Here is a 25,441-nt window from a genome sequence, read left to right as displayed (position 1 = left end):
TTCCACCAGTCCCCTGCACTAGCTGAGGCAGGCTTTAGCACAGACTGTAGGCCAAAATCACTTTGTAAACCACAATCAACCCCAGCGTCCTCTGCCTGGGACTCTGATCTAGCCCAGTCCCTGTGAACAGCATGAGGGAGCTGAATATCACAAAGTGAAGAGGCACTGAAAGGCTTTCAAAGGAGAATGCTGTGTGGAATGAAGGTCTACCCAAGAGTAGCCCAGCTCATCTGGATGGTAGGTAAAAGTAAAGGTTTCCCTTGACATGAAGTCCAGTCGCGTCTGACTCTAGGGGGCGGTGCTCATCTCCGTTTCAAAGCCGAAGAGCCGGCGTTTGTCCGTAGACACTTCCTCCATGGTCGTGTGGCCGGCATGACTAAACGGAATGCCGTTACCTGCCCGCCAAAGCGGTACCTATTAATCTACTCACACTGGCATGTTTTCGAACTGCTAGGCTGGTAGGAGCTGGGACTAGCAACGGGAGCTCACCCCGTCACGCGGATTTGAACCGCCAACCTTCCGATCGGCAAGCTCAGCAGCTCAGCGGTTTAACCCGCAGCGCCACCGCGTCCCACACCATCTGGATGGACATGCAGCCAAATCAGGCTTAAAAAGGACCAACTAAGGGAACAGCACGAGGTACACCCACAAGGTTAAAGCTTTCTGTTGAGAGTTGGGACCAATATCTATTGCATTTGTCCTGTGTATTACCCCTTACGACTTAAACCCTGACCAACTTTATTGTGTGCCGACTCTTCATAGCTGGACCATAATTTTGCTCACCTTTCCTTCTAGAACTTCAACCAACAAAAATGCCATTAAGCTCTTGACTTCCAGACCAACTTATCCACAACTCTTTGGCATGTTCGGTTGGCTGGGTGTGAATATAACTTTCTGACATGACATCTTGGGCTCTTTAACTGGATTTCTGCCACCCTCAATCTCTAACCAAATTCCAAGATGCGACATTGGGCGGGGGAGGACTGCAGCAATACCACAACACAGGCACCAGAAGAATGGCTTCTGCAGGATACGACTAGCAGGCAGCTGAGTCCAAAAAAGAGTTCATCCTTTCTTCCCGATAGCACTTCAGAAATCTGTTATTCTTAGCTCTTTCACCACTGAGACACAGAAAATCCAGCCTGGCTTTATTGCTCTTGGTTTCAGAGGAATTATATAGAGGAACCCCTACTGTGTGGGTTATATTACTGATGCAACAGGTCTTCTAAACTGTATCTGCGATTTCTATAAGGATAATCTTGGACAGGATTAACAGCATGCAGCCATGAAGTGCATGGTGCCATTGCTCCAGACACAGGTGAAGAGAAACGACATATTTTTCCAGAGGGAACATTTTGCAGACTAAAAATCCCAGAGGCCAGGGTTAGAAGGAACTAAAAATGTCTGCCTGGCCATGGGATTCTTGAGTACCAGAATCTGTTTCTCTTTTGCCAGGAAGGAAGAAGGTGCTACCTCGGAACTGATTTTTCAGGGTGCTTCCAGACGTATTTACCTGAGTGGAAAAACGGAATATTTTTACAACAAGCGGACCTGTTGTATAGATGAAATTGATTTTGAAACAACTGTGTGATGTGGAGCAGGTTTAAAAAGCGGGCATCTGTAGTCCGAACAGTCATTGTGGCAACTTCACTATGGAACTGAATTGATTGCATGAAATAACTTCTCCTCAATGGTCCATGATGAACAACCTTCTGTACGCTCGCCGTGACACAATCCCTTCCCAGGTCACAGAAGTTTGATCCATTCCTTCTAGGACAGTTTATCAAATATATTCTCTTTAGCTATCTCAGGTTCCGAATCTGCTTTATACATCTTCTTCCCAGACTGCATGGCTGTTTCCATTCCTTGATGTAATGATCCACACATTCTCTTTTGTTATATCCCCTATATTGAGGTTGCTTTCTTTTTACCCAAAATGTTTTTTTTTAAACACTCAGGTCATCTTTCATTGGCAGAGTCTCAAATTTATTTTTGTTCTGAAGGATTAGCTGAACTAACTACTTGATTAGCTGGAGTTCTGGATACCTTGAAGGGTGCCTTGAAAGCATTTTTGGATCTAGACACATACTAGCACTGTGAATTAATATCTTGAGTTCTTTGTTAGACTGTGCTCCAGATATCTGACATTTTCTACTGTTTTTGCAAGGGCTCCCATTTCCCTTAGAACTTGACATGACTATGTATTTTATCCACTGGTGTTAATAAGTATTACTCCATCTCTGATTTTAATTCTATGATAAAGGTGTTTTTGTATTTTGAGTCTCCCTAAACAGAAATATACACACATTTGTGAGCTTTCACCTCTAGATGAACAAGGCTATCCCCTAAGATGAGCAAAAGAAAGGAAAAGGAATAGAAAACAGAAAAAAAATGTCCGTTTTGGAAGTTTAAACCTCTAAGTAGGAAGGTTTAGAGAGCCAGTTGGGTGTCGTGGTTCAGGCATCAGGCTAGAAACCAGGAGATCGTGAGTTCTAGTCCCACCGTAGGCACAAAGCCAGCTGGGTGACGTTGGGCCAGTCCTTCTCTCTCAGCCCTGGGAAAAAGGCAATGGCAAACCACTTCTGAAAAACCTTGCCAAGAAAACTGCAGGGACTTACCCAGGCAATCTATGAAAATCGGACACGATGGAACGGATTAAAAAAAAAGGAAGGTCTAACTTCCATCATCTTGTGATACCTTAGATAAATTGGATACAACTGCCGTAATTCCTACCCAGTATGGTCTAAATGAGTTGTGGTTTGTGGTATATCTGAAGGACACCAGGTTGTGCTTTTAGGCTCATTCACAACAGGGGGAAAAAACTCCAAGAAGGTTGAGCTCTCCGGTCTGAAGAGAGATCACAAGCAACCACATGCCATCAAATGGTCATGGATGCACTCCAGACATTCCCTAGGTAAAAATCACCATCTTAAATCCCATGGCCTTGAAGCCTCTTCGAACATCATTGTTGAATCTGCTTGGTCCTCTTTCATATAGCAATTTCAAAGCCCAGGGATATGAGCGAGTCACATTTCAGAGTATTCTCTGGCAATTCTTTTCCTGGATGTGGCCTCTGGATGCTAGAACAGTGACAAAAATAATCTTCTTGGCTCTTCCTCTGAAGAACAAATCTTCCATTTAGGGGTGGGTGTAGACTGACTTCTCTCTAATTTTTGTTACAACTATTAAGGTTGGGCAGCACTTTTGATCCCAAAAGATGCTTTGGTCCAGGTGGGGGCATGAACCCGCCTGCAAATTTTTAAAGCAGCCAGGTCTTTTCCTGAGATGGTTTGCTCTGCAGAAGAGACATGGCTCATGTCAACAGCTGCAGACAGGTGCCTGTGCAGTCCAAAGCACCTTTAGGATCAAATGCTGCACGACGAAAACGTATTAGTCCCGTTGGGTGTTTTGGTGGGCCTATTTCAGTTTACACACGTTCTGCTGCATACATTTTATCTAATACGCAATATATCGTTACTGCAGTAACAAAACTGCATAATCTTGCTCAAGGTGTATTAACTGGAGTTTCTGCAAAGCCTACGTCTATCATGCCAAGCTTGAGAAGTACCTCAGTGTGACACTTGACCGAGCCTTTAAACAGCACTGCCTGAATATTAAGGCCAAGGTTAGTGCGAGGAAGAACATTATTAGGAAATTGACCAATTACACACGGGGAGCCCGGCCATCCACCTTACGAACATCAGCTTTGGCCTTGAGGGTCACTGCAGCAGAGTACGCCGCTCCAGCGTGGAGTGCGTCTACAGACGCAAAACAAGCTGACGCCGTAAATGAAGCAGTACGGTTAGCGGCAGGGCGTCTTAAGCCTACACCGATTGAGAAAATGCACCCCCTGGTTGGTATTGCACCACCCAAGATCAGGAGAGAAGGTACACCAGATGTTGAGAGAACAAAGCAAGAGAAGGATCGCCAGCACCCTCTGTGTGGGGACGAGCCTCAAACTCGTCGACTAAAACCTAGGAAGAGTTTCATGGCAAGAACAAACACTCTCGAGGGCACTCGAGAGCAGAACTGAATTGGAAGATGGAGGAGAGAAATCACTGACCAAGGAAGAGTCCCAGAGAATATGGCTGAGGGAGTCAACCTCCCTTCTGTCATTTGGAGGACTCTGAGCAGGTTGAGGGTTGGAGTGCCAAGATGTAAGACTAATATGTTCAAGTGGGGGTTGCTGACAGATAATAACACACTGTGTGGATGGGGAGAGAGACAGAATTCGGCCCACCTGCTGACCTGCCGATTATTACCAATAGCGTGCACTGGAAATGACTTGTTTTTGGCCAACAACAAGGCCAAGAAGGTGGCGTCATATTGGCAGCTTACGGTGTGATCTGGATATGAAAGCAACAGCAGCAGCAGCAGCAGCAGCTTGAGATGGTGTGGATTTCTATCAATTACTGCACTTCTGATTAAAATACAAGTGAGGGAGATCGAGGCCTTATTTGCTTTGATGTTAATGGGGAAAACTACAATTTATTTGCATTGTTTGCAGAACGAGGCATCATCTATGGCAGTGTTTCTCAACCTCAGCAACTTTAAGATGCGTGGACTTCAACTCCCAGAATTCCCCAGCCAGCATGGCTGGCTGGGGAATTCTATGAGCTGAAGTCCACGCACCTTAAAGTTGCTGAGGTTGAGAAACACTGACCTATGGGGTCTAAATCAGACTGAGATCAAAGAGACCTTGAGATGGAGCAGAAAGATGGAAGCAAAAGTGAACTCACTATGGTGGCAGTGAAAAGGACACATGGTGTGCTGGAAAATTTAGTTAAGCCCATTCTGGAGTTTTAGAATTTTTCCTTAACTTGTCCCAAGTTTATTAAAAATATACTATCACTGTATGAGATCTACTCTCGTAGAGTAGGGTAGATCCACAAATTCCAAGCATCTTTACATGTAAATAGATGCCACATATTTAAAACTCAAAACCACGTTATTACCTTCTACAGCAGTGTTTCTCAACCATGGCAACTTTTAAGACGTGTGGACTTCATCTCCCAGAATTCCCCAGCCAGCATGCTGGCTGGGGAATTCTGGGAGATGAAGTCCACACGTCTTAAAGTTGCCAAGGTTGAGAAACACTGTTCTACAGTCTGATCTGTGAATAAGAAGACAAGTGACTGTTCCATTTTTATCTCTTGCTTTGGTATTTTAGGGGTAGAAATCCTTAAAGATTAAAAAAAAAATCAACTGCCAATATGCAACAAAGATTTTAATCTTAGCTGTCCATCTCATTTAGATCTAGTAAAGCAGGCACACTCCAGGGCCTGTCATTAAAAATGATGTCATCTTGTGGGACCTTGGAGACAAGACTTTTCTGCAGCTGCCTCTACCCTGTGGGACACATTTCCACATGGCTCTAACCCCTCTATCGTTTAGCAAAGCCCTTCTAATGTGGCCCATTCAACAGATCTCAGGGCAGAGTGATCTGTGACACCACACTGATATTGGGATTTTATTCCTTGGTTCTTGATGTTCCTTCCCTTCCCTGATATTGTTCGATATATGTCTTGTTATTGATTGTTAGTTTCCTACACGGGTTCTTGTTTTAATAAAACACTACCTACATCACTTGGAGTTACTTGGATGAGTGAGGCAGCTTTTAAGTTGAACAAACAACTATACCCATCTCTTCACAACTCCTGTTTTACCTGCCAACTGACGCCCAAAGAACCAGAGAAGAAACAGCATCTTACGGTCTCCATCACTGCTATTCCAACAGTTTCTTTCCTATTGCTTGAAATTCAAGCATTCCTAGAAATTATTTGCCTTTCTTGCTATCAAGTCCCCAGATTTAGCTGAAGAACATCAGTGCAGCTTTATGCAGACCAGCCCGAGGGACTATCCTACTCTGCTTACACTCCGGCCCCAGACAAGCAAGGAGACAAAAAGTGTCCCTTTTTGTTTTCCACCTCTGAGATTCAGCAATGTTCTTACTCTCAGCCTTGAGATTCTAGTAAAGGAGGATTAGTCATCTAAGTCAATGGGCATCTGGTTGGAGTAAATTCCATAATTTGACTTTTTACAACCTGGAGAACGGCTCTCTGCTGATTTCATTGTAGTATTATGGGAGAGTCAGACAAAATTCTTTCTACTGCCCCCTTATCATGCCTAAAGGTCTAAGCTTGATCATAAAGCTATCTTCTTTATAATTCTCAAAAGCTGGAATTTCCTCTTATACTATATGCGCTACTAAGGAGTTTTGGTGATCCTTATGATCATTTTAAGTTAAAACCCAATTTGTCGGAGAACCGGGTCAAGGGTGCACAGTGAAATCAGAGTTCAGGTGAATTAATAACATTAGATTATGCATGATTGTAGTTTGAGTAGCTGCAATGTAAGTACAATTCATGAAAAAGTACAGAGTGGCAGTATCTTCATTTAAGATACTGTATATTTTGACGTTTAACTGTTTGGTAGGACCACCAGGTTCTTCTGAAGCCTGTCTTGCACTGGGGAATTTAAGCACATTATAAAATAATCCTATTACAGCCAGTATAAATGGATGTTACAATCAACTAAATGAGGTAGCAAAGAGTATGGAAGGGCCTGGAATAAAAAAAAAAAAGAATATTTGAACTTATGGAAAAGGCCATTTTGGCATCCGGACGTCACACTGCTATAGATTCAAAATTGTTACTAACAAAACATATGTTGCATCTATTAGACACTGCTACTCTAGAATGAGTTCACATTTCTCCTGTCATTGAATGTGTAAAGTTCAGATTCTTTGCCCACCTATATATCGTTTGATACTTACTTAACATTGGAACTAATTTCATTCCTCCCTATTCACACATTCCCTTTGGGGAGAGACCTTATCTTTTCCCTCTTAGATTCTGGCGTCTTCTACAATGCCGGCTGGGGAATTCTGGGAGTTGAAGTCCACCCATCTTAAAGATGCTGAGGTTCAGAGACATTGCCAAGATAATGCTTCTCAGCCATGAGTCGCTGAACCAACTCACTGTTTCACCTTTATTTACTTTTTTTTTTTAACACACTTCTGCCCTGCCGCAATGAAAATTACTCTCGGCAGCTGAAGATGGCTGTCTTCAGATTCTCTCAAACACAAAGAAGGGGTGTATGTGCTTCATGTCAGTTATCCCTCACTGGGCTTTGTCTAAATGGATCCATCCAACAGAAGCTGCAGTGGGTCAGAAGGATCATTCCAGCAAGCCCATGTGGGATTGGGGAACCAACGCAATCGGAAGACAGTACTGATTTTAACCCTGAAAGACGTACCTTCTCGGAGTGATCCACGAGCAGCTATTTTGTCAAGAGAAGAATCCACTTGCAGATCAGGATTGGGGAGGAAATTACTGACGTTACAGTGTTAGTTTAGTGACTGTGACCGTTTCAACCACAGGACCACCACTTGGGGGAGACAAACTTCAGAAGACAAGGTGGTGTTACAGGAAAGGACAGAGGTATACATGCAGTGTTAAAGTACACAACGAAGGCAGGATAGGGTAGAGATTGGCAAATATCCTCTCAAAGCCAGATTTTAGAAGTTTCCACTCGCTGCCAACCTTCCATTTGTGTTTCCACCAACTCAACCCTACCAAAGATCTGCCCTTTTACCTGCTGCCTGGGCACCATCCTGCACCTACATTTGGAAAGGAATGCCAGGAAACATTAGCAGCCACCCTGAATCCTGCAAGGGCACCGACCCTAAGCTCTTAAAGTAGGTTTTCTGGAGGACCCTCTACTGATTAACTCAAGGTGCCTTCAAAGACCTGAAAAGGAAGTGCAATGAAACAGAGACCACCTGAGACTGGGCAGGAAGCACCAGCACAACATACCTTCTTAATCACAACAGAGGAAGTGGAATTAATGGTGCTCTCGTTGTCATGCATCATAACCAGCTCAGAACTGCTCTCCTCCATAACCTCTTGCATGCTGTTGACACTGCTGCTCTGGCTGCCTGTGCTTACAGACATGCTGGGGATTGAATGATTGCTGCCCAGACTGTCCATCTTCCTAGTCAGGTTTGTCCCATGCTCACTGTCCTACAAAATAAGAGGGAGACAAACTCTAGAGCAGGGTTCCTCCACCAGGGTTCCGTGGCACCCTTGGGTTCCGCGAGAGGTCACCAGGGGTTCCCTGGGAGATCACAAGTTACTTAAAACATTATTTCAAATGTGGGCAGCTTCACATTAAAGAGGCAAGTTTCCTTCTTTATTTTTTAGTTTAAGAATATGGTTAATGCGTCTACCCATGAAACGGATATAATAATTGTGTAACTTCTGGTCTACGTTTGAGCCTGAATGGGCAGGGGTTCCCCAAGGGCTGAAAAATATTTTGAGGGTTCCTCCAGGGTCAGAAAGTTGAGAAAGGCTGCTCTAGAATATACATTTCCACAGTGTCTATTCCGCAGAAGCAAACTGTTTTCATCTAGTTCTTGATCATTTCCTCCTTCTCTTGTAAAAATGGATGATGGAGATGGTAGAAACCGAACAGGCTTCTCCCTGATGCCTGTTGCCCAGTGTCAACTGTGACGTTTTGCAAACCAGTTGATCTTCTCCAGGCCTGCACTCTGCATCAACTGAGATGGGCTAGGCCAGGGTTTCTCCACCAGGGTTCCGTGGCACGCTAGGGTTCCACAAGAGGTCCCCCTGTGAGATCACGATTGATGTAAAAATTTATTTCAAATTTGGGCAACTTCACCTTAAAGAGGCAAATTTCATTCTTCATTTTCAGTTTAAGAACACGGTTAGTGCATCTAGGCAGGCCTACCCATGAAACGAACACAATAATTTTGTAACTTCCAGCCTCCATTTGAGCCTGACTGTGCAGGGGTTCCCCGAGGGCTGAAAAATATTTCAAGGGTTCCTCCAGGGTCAGAAGGTTGAGAAAGGCTGCACTAGAGGATCAGACTGATGCCAAAGTATTCCTTCCAAGCAGTATTAGGAAAGTTATTCCAGGTTCTCCCAGGACAGGGGCAGCCAAAAGAACAGTGGAGATGTCCAACTACCCTTGAGTCTCGGGAGGTTTTCTGCTTTATCTCAAAATAATGCTGCATCTCCGTTGCTATGCTTTCAGGGCAACGTTAGATTTTAATGCTCTCTGAGCTTCCTCTGTTTCACGAAGCACACTTCGTGAGTGCTGGCACTTGTACGCAATTAATCTCTGTACAACTTTTTTGTGTGTGGCTATTTTTGTTAGAAACAGGGCTACATTTGTCTGCCAGCATGCACAAGATTTGAAAAAGTGAGGAACATTTCCCGTCTCTGAAAACTTTGAAAAGGACATTGGAAAATCTCTGAAGTTTAAAGAGGACCTTGATATGTGAATGATTACGTATTTTTAAAACCCTGAACAAAGAGGAAAGGAAATGGGAAAGGAAAGGGCTATGTTTAAATGAAATGGAAATAACTGGTTCAAATAATTTTCCTAGCAATTAGGGACTGCTTGCTAGTGTTCCCTCTTATTTTTTATATATATGTATTCTACGATGCACACAAATTCCGTTTATTTATTCTGTGTTCGTTTACTTTTTTCTTTTTTCAAAAATATTTAATAAAAATATTGTGTTTGTGTGTGTAAACCTACTGTTGTGTTCGTAAGTTTACACACCCCTTGCAGAATTTGTAAGATGTGGACCATTTTGTAAGTAAACTTGAGTGATCAGACAAAAGACATTTTTAAAAATTTATACTGTGATTCAGATTAAACTACAGGTTGTCCTCAGCTTACGATCACAGTTGGGACTGGAATTTCCATTGTAAGTTGTTGCAGTCGTAAGTTGAGTCACCATGTCACTGGACCCGATTTTACGACCATGTTTTCATGGCTATCGTTAAGCAAATCGCAGGTCGTTAAGAGAATCCAACTTCCCCAATGGACATTTTTTGCCAGAAAACGGCAAAAAAGTCACAAAATGTGTTCACGTGACTGCGGGACGCTGCAACTGGTGGTAAATGCGAGCTGGTTGCCAAATGCCCGAAATGCGATCATGCGACGTCTCGCGATGCTCAGGAGTGCTTTATAGGCTGTAACTTTGGACCTTTGTTAAACAAATGGTTGTAATTTGAGGGCTTTCTGTATTAGGCATCACAGAATAGCACAATCATTAAACAAGCCACAGCAATAAAGCATATTGAAAAAAGTGTGTTTTGTCTGATCGCTCATGCTTGCTTACAAAATGGTCCACATCTCAAAAATTCTGCAAGGGGTATGTAAACTTATGAGCACAACTGTATTCTGCATTTAATACTATGGCCAGTCCATAAACTGGCACTGAAGTGGGATACTCCAAATTCAAAGATTATCAGGCATTGTGGCAGGAATGTCTTTAGTCTACCAGCTCAAATCAGAAGGAATCTAGTAGCAACTTTAAAGACTAACAAATGTTATTAAAAGGCATCGACTTTTGTATGCTGCCACTCGCTTCATCACAAAACCTTGTGCCTTTTAATAACATTTGTTAGTCAGGAAAGATTGGTAGTGTGTCCCTAATTTCTAGCAATGAAATGAGGGAGGCAGTGCCGTCACACCCAAATTTGTAGAGCAAAACTACAACCGTGTCCTAAAAACATTGCAAATCGGACCAAATCATTTCCAGGAAGTTCCACAGCATAGCCTGATCTTTAGTCGTATATAATTCTGCTATACAAAATCTCCAAGCAAAGGAGTGGATAAGAAAAAGAATCTCTCTCCTTGATTCACCATCTTAATTATCCCCAGGTAGCTTTAAAAAAAACAACCAGGACCTCACTTTAAAAAACTCCTCTCTCATCTGACGATTGAGCTAGTGTGTCTCAGATTTACAGCTCTGCCGAGAAGCCGGAATATTAAGTTTCCCACCAGTTTTCCCCAACACGGGACAACGCCCATGGGGGATCGGAGAGTGGTACGGCACCCATAAAATGGCTGTACTGTTCTTGAATGCGTGCTCTCCTGGTGTCTGTACTGTATGGTGTTTAATTGTTTTAACATTTTGTATTGTTTGCACAGTTTTGGGGGGCATTATTGATCTTTTATTTGTAAGCCACCCGGACTCACGAATGTGAGATGGGCAGCCATATAAATTGGATAAATAAATAAATAGAAATGCCCCAAAGGGCCCCATGTTAAAGCAGGTCAGATATGCTTTGCAAAACCATTTCTTCATTTATGCTGAGCATCCTCACTTATCACCACTTTTGATTGTCTTCGCTGGGCCTGGCCTTATCTGCAAATGTAATGTTAGTGCTGCATCCTGACACTGGGATTTTTCATGTGACTATCCAGGAGTCAGAAAGCCAGTTTCGGTGCTGCAGTTAAAAGCACCAGGCTAGAAACCGGGAGACTGTGAGTTCTAGTCCCACCTTAGGCATGAAAGCCAGCTGGCTGACCTTGGGCCAGTCCCTCTCTCTCAGCCCAAGAGCCAATCAGGCATGGTATGAGGGTTCTAGTCCCGCCTTAGGCACGAAAGCCGGCTGGCTGACCTTGGGCCAGTCCCTCTCTCTCAGCCCTGGGAAGGAGGCAATGGCAAACCACTTCTGAAAATGTTGCCAAGGAAACTGCAGGGACTTGACCAGGCAGTTGCCAGGAGTTAACATCCACCCAAAGGTGTGCACACATACAGAATAAAAAATCTTAAATACTTGCCTACAGTGGAGGATTGGATTATTAAACTGATGGAACTCGCCCAAATGGCAAAGTTAACAGCGCTGATAAGAGAAAATACGATTTCTGGATTTGTTTCTACTTGGCAACCACTTTTAGACTATTTGCTTGTGTCAGAAAAAAACGAAGCTTTAATCTTGGGTTTCGATGATTAAAAGGTCTGATTTTATAGAAATGATGTTACTAAGGTTTAACTAATGGTAAGATATTTGTAATTGCATTGGAGAAAGTCAGGAGTCACTTTCTTTTTCTATCCCTTTCTAACTTTGCACTTTTATAGTTTTTCTTTTTTCTTTAGGTCTATACTCTGTCTTTGTATTGTATTTTAACTACGCTTTGAAAAATAATAAAGTTCTTTTTAAAAAAAAAAATCCAAAGTACTTTGTAGCTTCTGAGGAAAAATGGCAATGATCAGGATTGGGGGAAAATAGATTAAATAGTTTGTTCTTATAGAAATAATGTTAGCAAAAGTTTAGCTAATGGTAAGAGATTAAATTTGTATAATAAGCATTTATATCTGTGCTGGAAAAGGTCAGAAGTCACCTTCTTATATGTTCTTCCTATTTCTTTTTTCTTTAGTTCAAGCTGTTCTGTATTCTATATTTTGTATTTTAACTTTACTTTGAAATTCTGATTAAGTTCTCATAAAAAAGGGATTGGGGGGGAAAACATTCATCCAATCCTCTTTAAGCAGATGGAGTTAATAACTCTGCAGAAATAGTTTGCTTCAGCCCCAATACTGAAAACTAGTTAATATTTAATGCAGCTCTACATGAAACCTGGATCTGTCTTTTTAAAATCTACCACTTGGAAGACACAACATGATGTGCAAGAGGCATGAAATATGACGTGGCCACAGGAAAATCCATTTTAAGCATGTTACATGCCGTGCCACAGAAAACACAGGCAAATTTAGCTTCCAGGGACCTGGAAAGTGCCGTTTCTTGAAAAATTTCCTCTCTTGCACACTTAGAATGGTTGCTGTTCCTATTTTTGGCTAAGTATCCTCAGAATCCCATCTCTTATGCACCAGGAATGGAAGGGGAGAATCACACATGGAAACCCCTTCACTTCTATTTTAACTGGCAACTTGGAAATAGTTCTCCCATTAAGCACAGCAAGAGCTGGCCAAAAATTGTTAGTGGCTATGCAGCCTTGGTAATGCCTGGCTTGTATCACTCAAGCGGCCATGCATACGCGATTGAGAAGACGCAAATGAAGGTGTTCAACATGCTTACAAGTTCTCAGGCTTGCATGCTGCATGCGATGGTTGTTTGGAGGAACAAAGAACCGGTTTGTCGGGACCACTCCGGAAGAATGCTGTGGTGAGGGGAATTCACACCCAATCACAGCTGAATGATGCTTCTCCAAAATCTGCCTCTCCCTTGCTGGTTGACTGAAGTGTTTGGGGTAAAATGCATGGGAAAAAGAATCTTGGCTGTATGACTTGAGAGGCCTCTTCTCAATGGCCCTTGCTTATTTCAAACCAATACTACTGGCTCCAGGGAACCTTTCCTTCTGGTCTAAAGAATTTGTCTACTACTTCCCCACTCAAAAGAGAACCCCCTCCCCATAATTGCTCCAGGAGACTCTTCTTTGGGAGGACTGTCCTGTATATCCATGACAAAGTTTCAGAAGCAGATTGTGTCCATCCCTGTTCTACAACAAATTAAGACTAGAAAAACTCTGGAGCCAACAAGTCCTCTTCACCACTATGCTCCAAGACCAAGACCGAGACATGCACATATTTAAATATCCGGAACCACCTAGAGCAGGAGATACCCAATTACAGGTCGTCCTCGACTTACGACCATTCGTTTAGTGGCCATTCGAAGTTATGACGGCACCGAAAAAAGCGATTTACAACCAATTTGCACACTTATGACCGCTGCAGCGTCCCTGTGGTCATCTGATCAAAATTTGGGCACTTGGCAACCGGCATGCATTTATGATGGTTGCAGCGTCCTGGGGTCACATGATCGCCATTTGCGACCTTCCCAGCTGGCTTCCGGCAAGCAAAATCAATGGGGAACGGTGTGATTCACTTAATGACCGCCACAAAAAATGTCGTAAAATCAGGTGCGGTCATGTGGTGCCTCGTTTAACGGCCGCACCACTTAATGACAAATTTTCCAGTCCCTATTGTGGCTTTAAGTTGAGGGCTCCCTGTGCCCCAAAGATCTTCCATGAAGCTTCCTCCATATAGACACAACCTCTGATCAGCCCAATGCTGAGAAATCTATTTGGGGCCTCTTTTGCTTAATTTGCTTACCAAAGGCAGCCTGCAAGGGCCACGTCAAGGTGAGTTGGCCTGATTTTTGGAAACCTTCTCGTGCCTGCTTTCCTTTTTTCTACACACCTCCCCTCAAAGTTAACTCACTAACTGTCATGAGTGTGGATGGTGAGCAGGAGGGGGCCCCTATCCAGGGGGAAAACGCATGCGTAGTTTAGAGGCTTTGAACTGTCCTTCGAAGAAACTCAGAGCAGACCCGCCCTGGGTTTTGGGTTTATCTGTGTGGGCTTCCCACGCTCCTTCAGTCTGGTAGGACTTTTCTGTCTATTAGAGCAGTTATGATAAACACTAGAGACTTTCTCCTCATCTCGGCGTGGTCTTTTGCTTAAGTCAGGACAGGACCCCAGCAGGGAATGGAAAAAGGGCCACCACCTGCCACAGATAAGGAGAACCTGCGCAGGACGTTTTCTAGCACTGAGGAGCCTCTACCGGCTGACGGGCGCATCAGACGTGGTTTAGTCTAATCCCCATTCAGAGGTGGAATGAGTGGCCACTGCTTCATCTCATTTTAATACAGCAACGTAAAACGTAGCTCTTTCTGTCTGGGCCGCATCCCCCATCGACTCTGTTGACCTGGGACACCTCACTTTCAACTGTCAGGAAGGAGAACATCTTCAGCCACTTTCTTTACCCCGGGTACCAAGTGGCAACTACTTCTACCAGTCCCTCCCCACTTTCCTCACTTAAAATCTCTTTGGGGTCTAATTATGTTTCCCCCCCCCCATAGCTGTGACCAACAAACGAGAGCAAACTTCCTTTGCTTCAGATGCTCTGCTCCCACCCGTCCCAATGACTAAACGAAATGCATCAGCGCCCAGATGTCAGACGCAAGACCTTCTCGCTCACAACGAAATTTCTCATGTCATGCCGGGGCCTGTGAAAAAGGACTTGGAGGAGACCCTGTGAAGCACAAGGCACACCATTATTCATCAGCGGTATAGATAAACTTGATACCTCCTCCTCTTCCTGAGACTCGTTCAGAGGGCCGTTGTGGACCTCCTGGAAAAGGATTTTCTTCATTTTCCGATACTGAAGGTTATCCAGCTCTCGCACGGCATCCTTTGTCCTCTGAATCAAGTCTATTAGAACGCGTGGTGGCCGCTCACATCGTACAAATTCGTGCTGGTTTTAGAAGGATAACAGAAGCATTCTGGGTGAGAAAAACAGAAGGCAGAAAACGAGGCCACCCACCCAGCAAATCTGTGCACATCGGAAGGGCATCTCTCTAAACAGGCAGTCCTCACTTAATGACCATTCATTTAGTGATGGTTCAGACTTATGACGGCACTGAAAAAAATGCCTTATGACTGATCCTTGCACTTACAACCGTTGCATTGTCCCCATGGTCACACAAACGCGATTTGGGCGCTTGGCAACTGGTTTGTATTTAATGCCATCGCAGTGTCTTGCAGTCACGTGATCACCATGTGTGACCTTCCCAGCCGGCTTCTGGCAAGCAAAATCAACGGGGAACCACGTGATTCGCTTAACGCCCACGTGGGTCACTTAACAACCATGTGGTTCGCTTAATGACCTCGGTGATTTGCTTAACAACAGCTGCGAAAACGTCATGAAATTGGGTTGCACTTAACAACCACATTGCTTGGCAACTGAAATTCCGGTCCCAATTGTGGTCATTGAGCAACGACTACCTGTAATACGGTAGAAAATATTAATTGAAAATGACTAATTGCAACTGGGGAAAAACAGGTTTATTTAAATTGTGGCATCCCAGGTTAAAAGGGCATTCAAAGTAAGCGGTATTATGTTTTTTGTCTGCACCCTGGACTTTGGAAATAAAAACTAATTTGGGGAGGTTTTTCAAAAGAAGACAGTGCCAAAAAGGAAGTGATGGCACAAAATGATAATTCTCCTCAAAGAGGTACAAATAACTGCCCAATTCCTCAGTTTGTATTCTGGTAAGACAGATTTGCTAAGAGATCAATCCACTCCACTGAACTACCCATCACGGCATTCCAGAGTTAGCAACCCTCCTAGGCAGTGGGCACCATCATCTGCACCATTTCATCGTCATCACATGCATCGTCATCCCCATCTCACCATTTAAAAATAATAAATAAAATGGAAGAAATCTTTCGAGTTGGGCAATTTCATCCCAGAAGTCTTATGACCTCATTCATGCAAGAAGACTGCCTTACCATGGAATTTAGCATCCCAATGAAAATTTGGCCGTTTTCAAGAGGTTTTTTTAAAATAAAAAGCAAGTTCAGCGTGGGTTCTGTGGACTGATGTCATGTTGTTGATGGGATACGCCCTCGTTCATATGGACCCAAGACTATGTACCATTGACTGGCAACCAGCCTACTTTACTTCACTAAACAAGGAAGTAGATTTCACAGCACATCTGCTTCACGGCCTCCAACGTATCACCCCTTCTGCTCCACCCACTCTATCCTTACTTCTATTTCTGCTGCTTTAACACTACGCATCTACTAATGTTCTCATCTCTCAAAGCCCCAGAATCCTTTTGGCTTGAGGGAAAAGATCTAAAAAGAGGTCGCAGTGATGGAATGGAACACTTGAGTTCACTCATGCTAGACTAATACATTGGAAGAGAAATTTCTGTGGGTGGAATCAGGTGAGAGAGAGAAAGGTAGGCTTTAGGAAACCTAAAAGGTGGGTCAGTCTCCTCCCCATTACACACATTTTCCAAAGCAGAAAGGTGAAACATTACCTGCAAAAGTTCTGATGAAGATGGACGTTCCTGAGGTATTTTCTGCAAGCAGTAATCAACAAATCTCCTAAAAGAGTCTGTCCTGAATACGGGAACAGAACGGATGTCAGAACATGCTAAGGCTGGAGAAGGGAAAGAAATTCAATGCATGGCGGCTGAGAATCAGGAGGACACCGAAGGCTGGACCCCATGTACAGTATTTCATGAGTTTCTACTTCACTCCAGGCCAAAATCAAACCAACCACATCACAGCTACCTGCTCATCATAAGCAGGCAGTTCCTAGCCTGATCTAATCTTTCTCGAGGTGCTATCAAAAGCAAGAGATTTTCCCCACCTTCATAATATGGGCCCCCAGGCCAGATTATATTCAATTCCCATTGGTTGTTTAAGGAGTTGTTACTGGATCACTCCCAAACTCACAATAGTTTGCCACGAAGCTGTATGTTTCCTTCAATTCAAGTTGGACGAAGGATAAAAGTGAGATGTTTCTTCCAATGGAACAGTCTCTACTACCTTTTACTTTTATCTTACATTTCTCTGCAAAGTTTCTATTTATTTATTTGGGGAAAGTAGAGGCTGCCCCAATCTGTGCGACTCTGAGGGCTTACACCATACAACCACAAATATTTATTTTGTTCATTCTTCAAAGTTTGCTACTGCCCATCTCCCCCAAAAGAAGGACTCTGGGCAGTTTACAATAAAATTAAAACTATAATAGTAAACAATTAAGATCCTATAAAAAACAATTTACAAATATAAAATACAATATAAATAAGTATAAAATCCAAGACGTTATATAATATATAATAAAAGCCCAGAGTATTTTCCACGTAATATCTGTATTTTGTAATCTCTATGGATTTTTATTTTTATCCCTCTCCTTTTAATATCTCTATCTATATATCTATAGATATATAAAGACAAAACAAACACCAAAGCATGCACAAAAGCTATTAAAGTAGTCTCCCATATAGACTACTGCAATGCGCTCTACATGGGGCTACCCTTGAAGAGTATCCGGAAGCTACAGCTGGTCCAAAATGCAGCTGCGTGGGCAATTTTGGGTACTCCAAGATCAGCACATATTACCCCGTTGCTGCATGAGCTGCACTGGGTGCCAGTTTGCTTCAGGGTCCAATTCAAGGTGTTGCTTATCACCTTTAAAGCCCTACATGGCATGGGGCCAGGTTACCTGAGGGACCGTCTCCTCCCCATCACATCAGCCCGTCCCTCCTGGTCGTGCAGAGAGCGCATGCTGTGGACCCCGTCTGCAAGAGAATTCCATCCTGCGGGGTCCAGGAGGCGGGCCTTCTCTGCAGTAGCCCCTGCCCTTTGGAATATCCTTCCCCCGGAGGTGAGATGGGCTCCCTCCCTCCTGGACTTCAGGAAACAGCTAAAGACCTGGTTCTGTCATCATGCCTGGGGCGGGAGGGAGAGTAGACATTCTTGGGGATGGTTAGTTTCTTAGAAGGACCCTGCTCTGCCTGCAAATCATAAAGAACTTCCAGCCATCGAGGTTTTTATTATATTTATTGTATTATGTATTATAATGCTTTATAGTTTTATATTTTTATTTATGTTTTATTGTAAACCACCCAGAGTCCCTTTTGGGAGATGGGCGGTGATAAATCTGATTAATAAATAATCAATCAATCAATCAAAAACAGACAATATTACCTGTGTCATGACATGGTGTACATAAGTTTGCTATAGGGGTAAGTCTGCATGCTACATGCAGAATAGGGGTCGCGTCTTCCCATGGGGACATGTTATACTAGGATGGAAATGTTTTTGGCGGCTGCAGGTCCCACCCAACTTTTTTTGGTTTTTTTGGGAAACAGAGTAAGCTATGTTGCAAAGAACACAGGGCAAACTGGGCAAAGCCATGTCATGCATATGGAGGGAGAGGCAGACATCCCTCCCCCTTTTTATCCCCCTGGGAATGTGAAGATGGAAGGGTTTTTTGGTTTATTAGTTTGTTCTCATTGTTTAGGGCTTACTCTACCATTTTTATATTCCCCAGTTGGTAAGCAAGCAAGCAAGCTGCTGATTTGGGGGCATTTTCCTGTTTGAACTGGTAGTTGAAGGAGAGTACTTTCGGACTTGCAAGATTCTGTCAACGTAGCTTTACAATAAAGTAGAATTAGCTCATCTGGTTGTGATTCCTATCTGGTTGACCCCACGAGGCTGACATCAATCTTGTAAGTCTGAAAGTACATCCTCCCCGCCCCATCTCCTTTACAGCCCGAGAAACTAGGGAGGGTCCCTTCTGAGCCTCTTGCCCCACCCACTGTCCAGCTGGGGGCTAAGCTGTCTCTTATCTGAGCATTCCCTTGGCAGCATCTCTTTGCCCAGTCTCCCAAGGTCTTTCCCACATACCATTGCATCACCCACCCCTTCAGACTCATCCTCCCCCATCTCCTTTACAGCCTGAGAAACTATGGAAGGTTCCTTCTGAGCCTCTTCCCCCACCCATCATCCAGCGGTGGGCTAAGCTGTCTCTTAGCTGACTGTTCCCTAGGCAGCATCTCTTTGCCCAGTCTCCCAAGGTCTTTCCCACATACCATTGCATCACCCACCCCTTCAGACTCAACTCCCCCAAGTTCCCAGGGGAAACAGATTGTGGGCTGTGAGAATGAAATGCAGCTGTGTCGCTCCCCTTTTCTGCCAGTAACTCCCCGAGATCACTTGCCCTGCCCACTATCTAGCTGCAGGCTATGCTGTCTCTTATCTGACCTTGGCAGCATCTCTTCGCCCAGCCTCCAAAGGTCTTTCCCACATCACCCTCCCCTTCAGACTCATCCCCCCCATCTCCTTTACAGCCAGAGAAACAAAGGAGGGTCTCTTCTGAGCCTCTTGCCCTGCCCAGTATCCAGCTGTGGGCTAAGCTGTCTCTTATCTGACCATTCCCTTGGCAGCGTCCCTTTGCTCCATCTCCCAAGGTCTTTCCCACATACCACTACAGTGCCAAACACTACCCACAGCATCACACCAGCTCTTTTTTCACCATATTACAGTAGACAGGAACAAAGTCAGAACCAGAAGAACTGTGATCCACATCAGCACGCAACCTAAGAACTGGACTGGTCTTTAAGGCGCTCCAAGTCTCACGATGCTTGCTGCAAAACTATCTCCCCCTCGTCCTCCACAAACCAAAGCAGACGCCAGATCTTACCACTCATTCGACTGTAGTGTAGGGGAGTCGTTCTGGGCTATGTGATATAAGGCACTCATAGCATTCATATTGAAGAGAGGAGGCTTCCGTTCCGCTGCAAGAAAACGGAGAGGGAGCGACAGAAGGAAGGGGAGACACCAAAGTTAGCATCCAGAAAGAACACGGCAGCTATTTAAGCAGTATGGAAAACCATACTGAAATTTAGTTTGGGGTTAGGGAAGGCCATCCTAGGACAAACTATGTGAAAAAGTGGCCTGTAAGATCTCCAGCATGAATCTATTCCCTGGAGTCACATAGTAGGTAGAGAATCATCAGGGGAGCAAGAACAAAACCCCAGCAAGGAGTTATGTGAACAAAACAGTTTTTACCAGAGAAAATCCTAAAATGATGGAAATTGAATGCTGGGATCTTTCTCCGACTGTCCTACAGGCTCATCTTGTTCTACATAGTCTCTGATTCCTCAGTTCTAGGGACAAACTTCATGAGGTTTCTCATCTGCCAGCAATTCTGGGATTGTGTGGAGAGTGTACGAAAAGCAGTAAAATATAATGCAGTGCCCAAAGAACCTAAATTTAAAAATGAGGGCAGAAATGTTCAGCCCAGAGAACAAAGGACCATGGGGAGACAAGGACCTGAAGGGCCGTCATGGAGAAGATGGGGCAGAATTGTTCAGAGTTGTTCCCACAAAGCAGAACAGAAAACAATGGATTTAAATCAAAAAGATGATGATTTTGGGTAACATCACAGAATGTTATCCTGGTGATAACAACTGCTGAACAAAGGAACAAACTGAGCCAGGAACTGGTGGGCTCTCCTCAGCTGAGAATTCTCTATCAGGGATGCTCTGTAGTAGCGGATTACTGGAGAGGGCCAAGGGTTGGACTAGATTCCCCGCAACCCTTACATTCTAGGATTCTATAAAAAACCAAGACATAAAATAATGTGTTTTTTTTTAAGCCATAGCTTAAAAACCAAAAGCAATCAGAGAGGTACAGCAAACAGAAGTATAAAACAACTCAGGAAAATAAACAGGTCTTTGCCAGCACCACCATCAAAACAGCCACCTCTCTATTGATAGATTCTACAGAGTTGTCAACCCTGAAAGTGACTTTTTCATTACAGCCCATTACCACAGTTTACTCAGGAGGGGAACCCCACAATAGCTCTTAGATTATGATCTCAGGTTGAACGGTAGGCATCAAAAAAGACTGTCATTCAGATACTTAATGATCTTAAAAGCCAAATCAAGGCTTTAAACTGGGCCCAGAAACAGATGCAACAAGTTCAATATATTCGTAACGCCTCATCACAGTTTGCAATCCTGCTGTCAGGCTCCTGGCAGCCGAGTGAGATCAAAGAAGCATCTTTTACACCAGTGTTAGGGACAAAGGACAGAATCTTGGAAGCAGCAAGAGAGAAGTTCCAACTTTCATTTATTAGTGAGTTCATCAAGGCTCAAGTTCATCATCAAGGCTTCAAGTTCATCATCGTCTCTTTGAATGGCTGGAAATGCTTCTTTCCAGCTTTCTGGCCACCTGGGCTGAGTTGCCATTTATGACTTCAGCTGATGATGGACTTCCCTGCTTGTTTGCTAATGTCTAATGTTCCTTCTATTACTGTTTCAGCCTCCTCACAATATATACCATCAGGATATATCCTTGAACAGGAGACCCTCAGAGAACTTCATGCATAAAGGCTAAACTGGAGAGCTGAGAAAACAAGGCACCGCAAACCGTTTCCATAATGCTGGAAAGAAAACCAGATGGACCTGTTCACCTGTTCACCAGGGGTTGAATTCAATTCAAGGGATATTTTGGGGTTTTCTTAGTTTCTTAATTCTGTTTTCTGCTGAATTATGTTTGCACTCCTGCAAACCCCCTCGAGGATTTTATGAAACAGAATGGCGGGCAGAGTGGCTCGGGCCAGAAGGCAGAGATATTTGCTGGTTTTGTTTTATTTGGAGAGAGAAACTTTGCAGAACAGAAGACGGTTTGCACAAACCAATCATTCAGGGGGCTTTGAGGACTGAAAAGGAGGTGCCCTGTTTCTTGTACCACTGTGTTAGGGCTGTTTGCATAAGGAACTTTCCAAGAGAAAACCAGAATACGGAATTAGTTATGCCTGACCTCTTGTATCAAATGCAGCAGATGGCAACGCGCATTTACTCACCTAACTCTATGCACGTAATTCCAAGGGACCAAACATCCACCTTCCCGTCATACTGTCCGTCATCCATAGCCAGGATTACTTCTGGAGCCATCCTACCGTGCACAAATTCAAAGAGCGACGGTTACGGGAAGCCAAAAAGAAAAAGGCATCGCGCTGCAAAAGATGAACTCACCCACCCCTCTTTGCGTCCTCTGGACCAACCCAGGAGTCCCACAACTCAAAAAAACAAATCAGCATGGAACGTAACTGAGGGGAGGAAAGAGAAATGAATTAATTGCACTCGCCTACTTAAGCAGCGGATTTCTTCCGGGGATGATATGGACGCATGAGAGTGCAAAACGAAAAAGGTCTAATGATCCATCTCAGTGCAACATGCTGGCAAACAGGCAGCCTGCACCGAGCTTACTGGCACTGTACCTGGGTTCAGCCAGCAGGGGCTGAAAGGGTCCTAGGGCACCAATTTCAGTCTCACCAGACATGGTGAGTTTTCCCATTGACACACCAACAGTTTTTTCCTGGAGATGTTCAGCCTGGGATTGCAGCTATGGAAGAAATAAGGGGATCTGGAGCACAGGAGGGAAAGCGGGGAGAAGGCAGGGGTACAAGGCAAAAACAGCAGGGAAACCCACGCTACAGGCATGCTTGGGGGTCGACTTGGAAGAGGGAATAGACCAACGCTCCGTTGCAGGGGTCTGTGTCCTCCTCATATAAGCAAACCTTCATGCCCTGCTGTGTCCCCCCATCTAATGAAGCTGGGGATGAGCAAGGCTAGCGAAGTAGGTTGGGAGGAAGAGGAAGTTTTAAACAAGGGTCCCTTCAGGTTTTGAAGACAACCAACAAACTAAGGGTGTGCAGGGTCACCTGATCACCTCTCAAAAGATTGGAACCGGAAGAGGATCAGCACCTTCTGGTCTCAAGTACCTCAGCAACATCACGGAACAGAAACAACAGGAAAAAACGGCTCAGTGAACCAACTGCGGGTTCCCTGTTCATCTGTGACACGTAGACATGTCTTAAGGCAACCTGATAGGGATTAACTCCCTTCAACCCACCCCTGATTCATTGCATGCTGCAGAAAACACCTCTGGGGGGAAGATGCAACTTGGAATCAAAACATTTCCCAACAGGGGAGCTCCTGCAAGGCCAGGAAGGACTGTGGCTTCTGGAGGAAGGTTTTAAAAGCAGAAGCGTGGGAAACTCTGTTGTGTGTTTTAAGTATTTAATGTGTTGATCGTAAGCCAGCTAGAGTCACATAAAAGTGAGATGGGCAGCTGAATTAAAATAAATAAATCATCGCCCAACCAACCCACCTATGGGCATCTGAGATGGGTGGCCATATAAATCAAATCGATAATAAACAAACAAACAAACAAGCCAAGCAACCTGTGGGCATCTAGGAGGTGCCGTGCATTGGAAGCTCACACCAGAATGACACAAACAGAATGTGCACAAGAGCATAGTGACTGAGGTTTGTGTAGGACATATTTATAGGCAACTGGACCAGAAGTAGACAAGGGAAGCAAGCACTCTGCAGTATTCTTATTACAAAAACGATGGCGTGGAGGATTTATACCAGATGTTCCCCAGGAGTTGCCAGACTACTAGGCTAGCAGGACTGTCTCCCAATATTCAGTCTCTGAAACAGCTGGATTCCTTTTCCAATATACCTCCCCGGGACCACAAAACTGGGCACCTAACTGCACCATAGACTGGTTTTAGTTTTTGTTAGTTCGTTTGCTTCTGAAGGATGGGGGGAAGAAAACCATTTAAAATGGCCCTCCAGGTTCCAACTTGCAGCATCTAGTGTGCCAGGATGGTGGAACAGCATGTCTTCCTACAGATTCTTGATTTAGAACAGGGTCTTCCAAGCTTAGCAATTTCCAGATGTGTGGACTTCAATTCCCAGAATTCTCAAGAACAGCCATGCTGACTGAAGAACGCTGGGAGGTGACATCCACGGATATGGAAGTTGCCAGGGTTGGGAAATACAGATTTTGAAGGTCAGAATTATATTTAAGAGAGAAATCAATGTTTTTTCCCCCCATTTGTCACGTGTCTCCAGAAGGACTACAGGAAAAGTCACATCAGCTTCACCTACCAGTAAGGTGTCCCCACGAAAGAATTGGCAGGAGAACCTATAGAAGCAGATCCAAAGTCTGCTAGTTTCACTTGACCTGGCTCTGTTAGGAGAATGTTTCCCGCCTTAATGTCCCTGTAGAAAAGAAAAGGAGAAAAATCACAACCATGGCTTGTCAAAAATGATTTTATAATACGAATTAAATACCCGACAGCTTGAAGCATATTTTGGAGTGCAAGATTCTTCTGGAGTTTCTTCACAGAGGTTTACCGGAAGAAGCTAGGATGGAAGGTGCAGAAATCCCTATGCTTGATTGTATTCTCCCTCCCCTATAGGATTAAAACTATTGCCCAGATTCCTAAAATGATGTCAGCCCCTTGAGATAGACCAGATCAGTAAAGAGATACCACAAGAAAAATACCACTACTCTGCTTTATTGGGATAGACTATAATAATAGAATCCTGAAAGCCTCCTCCTTCCCTCTTTCTTATACTAAAGAGAGTGAAGGTGTGGCGATCTTGAGTTTCTTTCTCACCCGTTCCTGTTCTTCTGGGCTGAGTACATTCTTTCCTAATAGCTGCCGCATATTTTCTTCAAGACCATCTCCATACTCTACAGATGGAGATTTTCTCTGTCTCTTCCTCATGGTCCTTGTGTGAACTGCTAAGGAGGTGTTTCTATTAACTTATAATGGAGGAACGTCCAGCTGGTTAGAATGAATCTCTCCCAAGTTCTAAGCATACCATTATAACCAAACTTCCAGCCCATCAAGAATTAACATGTGGGACAAGAAATGATCACAGAATCTTCTCGTCTGATCTTCAGCAAAGACCAGCCGCCCTCAACTTTTTGACCCTGGAGGAACCCTTGAGACCTTCTTCAGGCCTCAGGGAACCCCTGCCCATTCAGGCTCAAATGTAGGCCAGAAGTTACAGAATTATTATATGCATTTCATGGGTAGGCCTGTACAGATGCAATTAACAGTGTTCTTAAAGTAAAAATAAAGAATGAAACTTACCTCTTTAATAGGATGTTGCCCGAATTTGAAATAATTTTTTAAATAAATCCTGATCTCCCAGGGAACCCCCAGTGACGTCTCGTGGAACCTGAGGGTGCTGCGGAACCGTGGTTGAAAAGCCCTGGCATAGACCCTAATCTCTTTGTGCCCTTCCAACTATTTTCTGTAGTAGTGGGCCTTAAACATCAGTAGAGGGCATAGGAACTGGCCTTGAAGGACAGAAGAAAAAGCCACTACCAAGGCAATAGTCCATTAAGAGGGGCTTGAGTCCAGGCCAAGAAAATAATTGGAGAAAATGTCTCAGACAAGCCCTTCCCTCATTCGCATGAAGATAAAGGGAGGGGGGGAAGCACCTTCAGACTTGCAAGATTCTGTTACTACACCCCT

At 44.1% G+C, this 25,441-nt stretch overlaps 1 protein-coding gene across 1 annotated transcript in view; it reads right to left on the bottom strand.

Annotated features, from left to right (window-relative positions):
- TAOK3 (TAO kinase 3) overlaps positions 1-25,441 on the bottom strand; it is a 132,294-nt gene that overhangs the window by 47,097 nt on the left and 59,756 nt on the right. Inside the window, exons 8-13 of the mRNA XM_063315967.1 lie at positions 24,057-24,170; positions 21,959-22,050; positions 19,790-19,883; positions 16,614-16,695; positions 14,873-15,040; positions 7,818-8,024 (exon numbers count right to left, since the gene is read on the bottom strand). Coding sequence (XP_063172037.1) covers positions 7,818-8,024; positions 14,873-15,040; positions 16,614-16,695; positions 19,790-19,883; positions 21,959-22,050; positions 24,057-24,170 — 757 coding nt within the window. The remainder of the gene's footprint in view (positions 1-7,817; positions 8,025-14,872; positions 15,041-16,613; positions 16,696-19,789; positions 19,884-21,958; positions 22,051-24,056; positions 24,171-25,441) is intronic.

Source organism: Candoia aspera, chromosome 15 (assembly GCF_035149785.1).
Source record: "Candoia aspera isolate rCanAsp1 chromosome 15, rCanAsp1.hap2, whole genome shotgun sequence".
NCBI classification, from domain to species: Eukaryota; Metazoa; Chordata; class Lepidosauria; order Squamata; family Boidae; genus Candoia; species Candoia aspera.
This window is presented reverse-complemented; position numbering and strand designations above follow the sequence as displayed.